At 49.1% G+C, this 9,944-nt stretch overlaps 2 protein-coding genes across 2 annotated transcripts in view; one reads left to right on the forward strand and one right to left on the reverse strand.

Annotated features, from left to right (window-relative positions):
• The window catches only part of KIF7 (kinesin family member 7), a 21,767-nt gene extending 20,466 nt beyond the window's left edge, over positions 1 to 1,301 (forward strand). Inside the window, exons 19-20 of the mRNA XM_011948350.1 lie at positions 114 to 260; positions 479 to 1,301. Of these exons, the coding sequence (XP_011803740.1) occupies positions 114 to 260; positions 479 to 846 (515 nt within the window). The 3' untranslated portion in view covers positions 847 to 1,301. The remainder of the gene's footprint in view (positions 1 to 113; positions 261 to 478) is intronic.
• The window catches only part of TICRR (TOPBP1-interacting checkpoint and replication regulator), a 53,419-nt gene continuing 44,731 nt past the window's right edge, over positions 1,257 to 9,944 (reverse strand). Inside the window, exons 17-21 of the mRNA XM_011948351.1 lie at positions 9,321 to 9,492; positions 7,643 to 7,800; positions 3,452 to 5,615; positions 3,180 to 3,302; positions 1,257 to 2,295 (exon numbers count right to left, since the gene is read on the reverse strand). Of these exons, the coding sequence (XP_011803741.1) occupies positions 2,165 to 2,295; positions 3,180 to 3,302; positions 3,452 to 5,615; positions 7,643 to 7,800; positions 9,321 to 9,492 (2,748 nt within the window). The 3' untranslated portion in view covers positions 1,257 to 2,164. The remainder of the gene's footprint in view (positions 2,296 to 3,179; positions 3,303 to 3,451; positions 5,616 to 7,642; positions 7,801 to 9,320; positions 9,493 to 9,944) is intronic.

Genomic DNA, 9,944 nt, shown 5'->3' on the forward strand with positions numbered 1-9,944 from the left:
TCACCCCCAGCCTCCCCCCCGGCCCCTGCCGCTCACAGCCCCTACCCCCACAGCCCTGGCCGCCTACCCACCTGCAGGCCCTCACCATCCTCTCCTCGGCCCTTCCACTCTAGACCACCTCAGTGAAGGGTTAGCAGACAGCAGGAGGCAGTATGAGGCCCGGATTCAAGCTCTGGAGAAGGATCTGGGCCGCTACATGTGGATAAACCAGGAACTGAAACAGAAGCTCGGCGGTGTGAACGCTGTAGGCCACAGCAGGGGTAACTCCTCCTTGTCGCCATCACTGAGCCCTGCCCCACCGCGCTCTGAAGTCAGACCTGTCCCCTTTCTTTGGGGAAAGCTTAGAGACCACTCTCCCTCGAGCCTTTATTGGCTCGATTCACAGGTTGCTTATTGTGCTGGGGCACTTGGGAGCTAGGGCTTCGGGAAGGTGCTGCCACCTCTGTTTCTGATGAGGACACGTTATCCTCCATGACAGGCGGGGAGAAGAGGAGCCTGTGCTCGGAGGGCAGACAGGCTCCTGGAAATGAAGATGAGCTCCACCCGGCACCTGAGCTGCTCTGGCTGTACCCTGTCACTGAGGGGGCCCCCCGCACCCGGGAGGAGACGCGGGACTTGGTCCACGCTCCCTTACCCTTGACCTGGAAACGCTCCAGCCTGTGTGGCGAGGAGCAGGGATCCCCCGAGGAACTGAGGCAGCGGGAGGTGGCCGAGACCCTGGTGGGGCGGGTGCTTCCTGTGGGTGAGGCAGGCCTGCCCTGGAACTTTGGGCCTTTGTCCAAGCCCCGGCGGGAACTGCGACGAGCCAGCCCGGGGATGATTGATGTCCGGAAAAACCCCCTGTAAGCCCTCGGGGCAGACCCTGCCTTGGAGGGAGCACTCTGATCCTGCTGAAAGGGGCAGCTGCCTGTTTTGCTTCTGTGAAGGACAGTCCTTACCGCACACCCTAAATCCAGGCCCTCATCTCTACACTCGTTGGGATCAACAAATTTGGGTCATGGCCCAAAAGAACTGGACCCTCATTATAAAAAATATGCAAATTCCCACCACTTACTTCTTGAAGCTGTGGTACCCAATTGCCGCCTGCCTTGTGTCTTGCTCGAGTCTCAGGACAGTTCTGGTTTGAGGCGTAAATGGATATGCTTGTAGTTCTGTGGTTTGGCCAAGAATCATCACGAAAGGGTTGGTGGCAACCAGGTTGTGGTTTAAATGGTCTTATGTATATAGGGGAAACTGGGAGACGTAGCACATTTTTAGGATCTTAAAAAAACATTTAATAAAATCTCTGAAGGGAGAAATGGGAAGTTTTCACTTAGAGTTTGATTTACAAGACAATAGGAGGAATCAGATTTGGGAACACAATAGGCTTGAATGCTTTCTGGAAACGGTTCAGAGTCAGCCGTCACCGTTAGCCAGACCCCGGGCCAGGGCCTAGTGGCAGGCTGGTCCAGCGGGTCTGTGGGGCACTCTCGGTGGAAACGACGAGCCAGGTGATGGTCTCCCCAGGAGTGGGCAATGGGCGAGGCCTGTGCCATGAACTGGCTGACTCTTGGACAGTCCTTGAAATGTGGCTGCTCTGAAGCCACTCGAGCTGGACCAAGGTCACAGTTAACCTCAGGCCCAACATTAAACATAAACGTACTGAGTGCTCAGTCACTAGAGATGATTTTATTGTTACACAGGGAAGGCAAAAAACAGCTTCTGCTGCCCAATACACTCTTCATTTTCACATATATGGCTTCACAGTTTACAAAGTGCTGCCTGTGTTGCAGCAGCCCGGCCTTACAGCAGCTCAAAGGACCCCAGGGAGGGCTCCTTTCTCCATTTGCATAAATGAGGCAGAGTGGCCCCCCCTGACTTGCCAAGGCCATGGTTGGGGTGGGGCTGGAATGGGATTCCTTGTCTGGCTTCCTGACTCCCAGGCTGCCTGAGTTATAGCACCAACTACATTGCCATCCACCTCTCCTCCTGCAACTTCCCCAACAAGGGGCAGTGCCAGGAGATGGATTGGATCCATGAGGGGAATTAGAAAACCCTAAGGCATTCTAATGGCAATCTGAACATTGACCATGGCAAAAGAGGCTTGGGACTAGGCCTCCAACTTCTTTATACCCACAGGGTCCTGGCTGACTCCTTCATCTTTTGGGCTCAGTAGTGTTTGTGGCTACAAGCCCTCCAGCCAGGTTCCCATGAGCTTCTTCCGTGTGTAAGTTCTGCTGATGGGGCGCCTCCTGGAGAATGCACGACTGAAAGGAGAGTCTTCTACAGTGGAGGGAAGTACATCCACATCCTCATCTAGAAGAAGGTAGAAAGGTTTAGCAGGCAGGAGTCACTGAGGACCGAATCAAAAAAATGGACTTAAATTGCAGAGGGTTACACACAAAAACAGACTTTAAGAAAATCAGCACTGCTTGGAGGTTCACTCATCCTGCAGAAATGGTACCTACACTTTTTAGAAGGTGCTATGCACCGTGCTGGCAGCAAGAAGCAGCTCTGAAAATGCAAAGTACCTGTGGTTTGAATTCCCTCAGGTTAATATTCTGTACATTCTTTCTAGGTCTCAGATCTCTGGGGTTATGCTGTTTTGCATGATTTATATCATGGTCTTGAGGGAACTGAACCACCGAAGGTCCCCTCCTCCTGCACTCCTCCTTTGATTCTAGCAGCAGAAAGCAACATTGCTAACCAGGGCAGTTAACAGGCCAAATCCTGTTCTTTTGGGAATAGGATTTGGAAGGGGAAGGGGAATCCCAGAGTCTGAAGGCTGATTATAACTACAGTCAGTACTGTGTCCCACCGAACGTACAGAACATGGGGATAAACCCGCTGTGGGGAACTAGCTCTAAACAGGCCTATCACTCGTGCTGCTCAGAACACCTTCCTGTTCAGATTCTTAGACTACAGATGAGCAGTATGTTGTGGCAAGCCCACAACTATCACCATCTTCAAGAGGACCAAGGAATTTTAGTAGGATTTTGAGGTGACTTCTGTTCACATGCACACAAGTTCTAATGTAGAGTTTCTCTGGAAAGGGCACACATGACACTTGTAGGCACGAAGTCACCTATCCCACACTTTGCACTCTCCAGAGCTCCTCTAGAATCAAGCTGCCTGGCAACCCTGATGAATTCAGAGAGTCTCCCCCAAAGAAAGGGTCCTAGACTTTCAATAAATACTACCTCTGGAGTCTTTGCTCTGAGAAGGTGTTTTCCCCTGGAACAGCAGTGGAGACTGGGTCAGAGCTTGAAGGGCACTGGCAGAGAGGCAGCTCCGTACGGCACAGCTGGGAGGTGGGGTGGAGCCTAAAGAGAACCCACATGGTAAGAGCAGCATCCCCAGACCCCCAACCCAGAAGCCCAGGCCTCCTAAGAAGCAACTCTCAAGTGCCTCCTTGTCAAGCACTCTGACCAAAAGAAACCATGAGGCAAGAGGGTTTCAAAAACGAACTCACCGGAAACAAACACCTCATCGTCTCCCGTGGAGGGGAGCTGCCACGCACTCCAACTTGGAGACCTCTCTTTACTCTTACTAACTTCTGAATCTTCTCTCAGGTCACAGATCCTTTTGGCTCCACAGTCAGCTTCTTCCTTGGCCAACAGGACTCTCTTCCTGGAACTCAACCCAAACTGTCCCCAGGAGGAGGCTTCCTCAGCCTTAGGCATGCTGTTCCTGGGAGGCGACTGGTCTGGGAGCTGGCACACTCCCTCGAGCTCGAAATCCTCCAAGATGGGCGTCTTGTGGATGCTGAGTTCGAGGCCGTGGTCCTTGCCCTCTGACTCCAGCAGTGACAGGCTCCCAGGAAGGTCTGCACTGACCTCACCCCTCCCAGAAGAGGAGCCGGCGCCACAGCCCACTGCCCTCTTCCTCCTGGGCCAGTCTTTAATTATGTCTGGAGTTGTCTTTCCACTGTGCTTAGGGGATGGTGTCCAAGGAACCCCATCTGTCTGAAATGGAGAGGGGGTACTAGAAGGGCCGTGGGTGGGGGTGCAGGCCTGGCAGATGTAGGTTTGTCCCCCGCTCTTGCCAGGTGTGCTGTGGGAGAGGCGGGGGCAGGGGGGTGACACATAGGTGGGTTCAGGTTTGCTTAAGGACCTGCTGGCCCTGGGCATGCTGAGGGCAGGGAGGAAGCTCTCCTCTCCCAGAGAGCTCTCCTCCTTGCTGGGGGGCTCAGCCTCTAACGAAGAGCTGGGGTCTATCTTTTTAATTCGAAGTTTGGGAAGACCAGAAGCTTGCATCTCCAGCTCAACCTCATAGGTCTGTGGGCTGGCAGAGTCTGTGGAATGCCAAGCTGATGCCGACAGGTTGTCTAGTTGTGCTGAAGCCTGGCACTGTCTCCCATCTGTGGTACAGTGCATGTCACAGGAAGGCATCAGAGGAGAGCCGGGCCCACAGGAAGGAGGAGATGGGGGAATCCCAGGGTGAGACAGAGAAGACTTCTCCTCAGCATCTGCTGTCCTTAGTCCCTCACCCTCTTCCACTGATGAGACATTACTTTTCAAGTTACCAGTGCCACGGTGTTCGGCTTCACTGAGGAGAGTGAGATGCTCTGTGTCACTTGTAACGAGCAAAGGAGAGGATACATGCCAGTCACTCCTGAGACCAGGGCCTGGGTAGCTCTGTCTTTCAGGAGGAGACTGAGAGAGGCTCAGTCCCTTCTGGTCATCTCTAGAGTCTGTGGGGGCAGCTGGACTGTCAGCTGTGCCAACCCCAGGAGTAGCGGAGGCATCAGGCTGACACTCCAGGATGCTCCTTCTGGGATCAGAGGTCTTTCTACACCGTTTCCCAACTTTAGAAGGAGGCGGAGGAGGGACAGTGTCCAGTGTAGCTCTCTGTGAGAGTTTAGGGGGAGTTGAGGGAACAGGGCAGGAGAGAGATGCAGTTACATTGGGTAACATCTGGGGCTCTTTCCAATCCAGTTCTCCTGGTGAAGGAGACTCTATTTTAGATTTCCTGAATGGACTCTTCTTGGAAACATCACATAAAGGAGAGGTAAATAGTTTCTTTAGCGTAACAGGTGGGGAAGAAGTCACAGTTGAATTCCCTAGTCTTTTTGGGGTTTTGATAGCTTTATCCTTTAGTTTCTGGGCTGGTTCCTCCGCCTGAGCAGCTCTGAGGACATGAGGCTGCTGGTGTGTTTGATTCTCAGGTGCGGCCATGAAGGCTGCTGCTCTTGGAGGTGTTCTGAGAGGGTCTCTGATGGGAGTCAGACACTCTCTCCTAGGCTGGGCAGTCGATGAAGTTGGTGGGGCTGGATAGGAGGGGCTTTCTGGAATGGAATTCATTGAATGTGGCCAAGTACAATTTGGCAAAAACCCAGGCGGCTGAGTACCTTGCCTCTTAGGAGTTCTTGGTGTCTTCGTTTCAAGAGAGGTACCTTCTCCTGCCTGGGTGCATCGTTTTTGAGGAGTAATTTTTGAATCCAATGGTGAGTCATGGCTGGGTGAGGAGGAGTCTTTTAAGTACTCCTTAAAAGTTGCCTGCTTTGTAGGGGTCATTTTTGCAGGGGACTTCTGCAGCCTTTCTGGAGTATACAGTGGAGTTTGTGGTGTATGAGAGAACCTTCTTGGTGTAGTTTTAGAAAAGCTCAGAGATTTCTGGTGACTCTTCTTGGGAGTCTGAAAAGAGAAATGCTTATTTCAGTCCTTGAATATTATAACTCATGATCTCTGAAGTGTTTTAGTAATCTCTAAGACCAAATGGGAGATTTATAGTCAGCCAAAGGAATGATCTAAAGATGGAAATCTCAAACAGTGACCCGTTTCCCTCTCCAAAACATGACTCAGATTTTACTTGTCCACTTTTTCTAGGACCAAACACTATCCAAGTTTAGTTTGTCCTAAGAACAATTTTAATAATCTACATATTGCTAAACCATGCTTTTTGCCTCTAATGGAATCATTCTACCACTGCAGCTACTCTCTAGCTCTTCCTTCTTTTCAGATGAGGGAGCTATTTCTGATCTTTGCCTAAAGCAGCCTCTAGAAGCCACCTCATCTGCTGCTCACCCTCATTCAACGTGTGCTTACTGATCACCTGCTATGTGCCAGGCACTGTGTGTTGGGGGCATGGAATACATAGATATATAAGGTGCAGCAGCAAAGATAATGTCTCAGAAAAGACACTCCCCAGTAAAAAATTTCCCTGCCTTCTTGCAAAAATATGTAGTGAAAAGCTCCAACAGGTAAGGAGATCAATGCTTATCTTTCCTACAACCTTTCTTCATCCTGTCAGGAGACTCCCAATCTAGTTGGCATTTCCTGTTCAGTGGGGCATACACAGGTGAAAATACAATGTGGCTGGCGCAGTGACAGGGACATGCAAGGGGCATCATAGAGCACAAAGAAGGGCTGCCTAACCTGGCCTGGATCAGATCTTCAAGCATGTGTGTCAGCAGGGGAAGGCAAACACAGGAAAAGTGGGTGGGGTGGTGGGGGCCTTAAGGCATAGAAAACAATACCAGCAAAGGCCTGGAAGTGAAAAACAGCCTGATGTGCTGGGAAGGTAGAGCGGGGAGGGGTGAAGCCAGAGGGAACAGACCATGGAAGACCCTGTCTGCCTGGCAGAGGAGACTGATCTTGGTTGTGTAGATCTATGGTTTTCAAACCCTTCTCCGAGCTCTATGTCTTTCCCAACCTCCAAGCAATTTACTGAGTTTCTAAACAAAGGTGATTATTTTTGAACCCAAGAGTTCCATCTAGGAAAACTTAAAACCTTGCTTTAGCGGACGGGGAGTCTATAGAGCTTTAAGCAAAGTGAACATTTTAAGCAAACTGAGAGGAAAGTTTCAGAAAGATCACTCTGACCTCTGGGTGGAGGATTTCCCTTTGAGAGGGAAAAGCCTGTTGAAGTGTTCCAGGTAGACCTGAACTAGGGTAGGAATTGCAGGCGGGGAGAAGATGGGGTGGGTACAAGAGTCAGTTTGTAGGCTGGGCGTGGTGGCTCATGCCTGTAATCCCAGCACTTTGGGAGGCCGAGACAGGTGGATCACTTGAGGTCAGGAGTTCAAGACCAGCCTGACCAACATGGTGAAACCCCGTCTCTACTAAAAGTACAAAAATTAGCTGGGCATTGTGGTAGGCGCCTGTAATCCCAGCTACTTAGGAGGCTGAGGCAGGAAAATCGCTTGAACTGGGACTCAGAGGTTGCAGTGAGCCGAGATCATGCCACTGCACTCCAGCCCGTGCAAAAGAGACTCTGTCTCAAAAAAAAAAAAAGAGTCAGTTTGTAAATAAAATGGGCAGGACTCGACTGATTGGCTAAGCCTATGGAGAGGGAAAAGGATGACTCCAGGTTTCTAATGTTGGTGACTGGATGGAGTGGGCAATCAAACGGAAAAGATGAGTGTCACACACTCCAGAAAGATATCTGTGTAGTATATAATATAAATAGTAGACGAAGCCAAGAGAACAGATAAGATCCTCTCTATCTCCTCCTCCACCGCCCCCACCGTGGCTTCAGTCAAACCTGCTGCTTGAAGTTCCCACATGTCTAATAATCAATCACGTGGCTCCACCCAATCACCTCCAATCTCTAGTATTATCCAGAGATCACCCGCTTTCTCTTCCCTAATGGATTCTGAATTCCTTGGCCATGTCTCTGTGTTCCAGGAGATTATATTTCAAACATTACAGAAACATTATACCTGGTAAGCTGCAGGTACCTCCGAATCCAAAGTATTTCTTGAACGCTTTTTCATTCGAGCTGAACCCTTTTCTGAGGGGCTGATCATCTCAGACATTGCCCCAAAAAGAAGACTCTTGGGAGACCGAATACTTTGGACTGGAGAATTTTCTCTTTGGTCTGCAAGTCAAAAACAGCAACAACATTTAATTCTTCCTCAATTCCTGTTCTTCCAATACTATTAAAACAGCCAGCCAGACACAGTGGCTCAGGCCTGTAATCCCAGCACTTTGGGAGGCCGAGGCAGGTGGATGGCCTGAGGTCTGGAGTTCAAGACCAGCCTGGCCAACATAGCGAAACCCATCTCTACTAAAAATACAAAAAATTAGCCGGGCGTGATGGCAGGGGCCTGTAATCCCAGCTACTCAGGAGGCTGAGGCAGGAGAATTGCTTGAACCCAGGAGGTGGAGGTTGCAGTGAGACGAGATTGTGCCATTGTACTCCAGCCTGGGCAACAAGAGCGAAACTCTGTCTCAAAAACAAACAAACAAAGCCAGGTGCGGTGGCTCACGCCTGTAATCCCAGCACTTTGGGAGGCTGAGGCAGGCAGATCACTAGGTCAGGAGATTGAGACCATCCTGGATAACACAGTGAAACCCTGTCTCTACTAAAAATACAAAAAAATTAGCTGGGAGTGGTGATGGGCACCTGTAGTCCCAGCTACTCAGGAGGCTGAGGTAGGAGAATGGCATGAACCTGGGAGGCAGAGCTTGAAGTGAGCTAAGATTGCACCACTGCACTCCAGCCTGGGCGATAGAGTGAGACTCCATCTTAACAAACAAACAAACAAACAAACAAACAAAACATAAGAAAAACCCAGTCAGTTCATAAAAGAAAGAAGGCAACAATTTTTGAGAGAAACTCAGGGGAAAATCCCACCTAATTATGTCAGCAACTGCAATAACTGCTGCCTTTTTGAATTTTAGTAAGACTACATATTAACCCCAGTTCCTATGTTAGAAAAGGTAGACAACTGAAATAATTTAATTTGTAAATATAAAAATACATATCTTGTTGGCCGAGGCAGATGGATAACTTGACCCCAGCAGTTCAAGACCAGCCTGGGCAACATGGTGAAACCCAGTCTTTACTAAAAACACAAAAAATTAGCTGGGCGTGGTGGTGCACAGCTGTAATCCCAGCTCCCTGGGAGGCTAAGGTGGGAGGATCACCTGAGCCTGGGAGGTTGAGGCTACAGTGAGCTGTGTTCGTGCCACTGCACTCTAGCCTGGGTGACAGAGTGAGACCTTGTCCCAAAAAAAGATAAAATAAGAAACACAAATCTATTAGCAAGCTAACCATGGATAGAAGAATGAAGAACATAAACAGAGATATCACCCTTCACTTAAGATACTGATGTGTAGGAGCTGTCCATAAGGGAAATTATGGGTAGTTTCCTCTTGAATGAATGAGCTACCTATAACGATAGCATGGATGACCAGCTGTAGGAGTCCAAGAGATGACTGATTACAAAGGTCATGGACTGTTCATCTAGTCATCACCCTGAACCTCAACTAGACATACCTATTCTACTTCTCCAATGTCAAGAAAGAAAATGTCAAATTTCATGCTTCTTTTCCCAAAAACACTTCCCACCAAGTCAGCACGGACTTGTGAAGGCAGAGGGGCCCGTATGTTACCTGACTTATCTTGCTGGAAAGAGTGGACTCTTTGCACACTTCGAGACTTGGGCTGAGACACAGAATAGAAGGAGGCAGAATGTGTCCTGCTAAATGACAATTGCTTGATTCGAGGACTTCGTCTCAAACTTATTTCTGTAAAATCAGAACCACAGTAAGTAACCAAAGATAACTACAAGCTTGACATTTTCTCATGTTGTCCAAAAACGGGCAAAATTTACATAGTACCACATATAAGATGGAAATTCAACAAGCTTTTAGCTTTAAGAGACTTGTGAAGTGTCTCTTAAAAAACTAAGAGGGGTTTGATACACGGTCCCAACAAGGTATTAAAAAAACACTGATCCACTAGACTATCACCTTCAGAAGTCTTATCTACTTCCACCTTAAGAATGGTGTAGCCACCCTGACCAACATGGTGAAACCCTGTCTCTACTAAAAACACAAAAATTAGCCAGGTATGGTGGTGGGCACCTGTAACCCCAGCTACTTGGGAGGCTGTGGCAGGAGAATCACTTGAACCTGGGAGGTGGAGGTTCAAGAAAAGAAAAGAAAAGAAAAGAATGGTGTAGGGCGAAAACAAGTATTTATGTTAGGTTTCTTTTCTTTTTTTTTTTTTTTTTG

This window comes from Colobus angolensis, unplaced genomic scaffold (genome assembly GCF_000951035.1).
Source record: "Colobus angolensis palliatus isolate OR3802 unplaced genomic scaffold, Cang.pa_1.0 Scaffold278, whole genome shotgun sequence".
NCBI lineage: Eukaryota > Metazoa > Chordata > Mammalia > Primates > Cercopithecidae > Colobus > Colobus angolensis.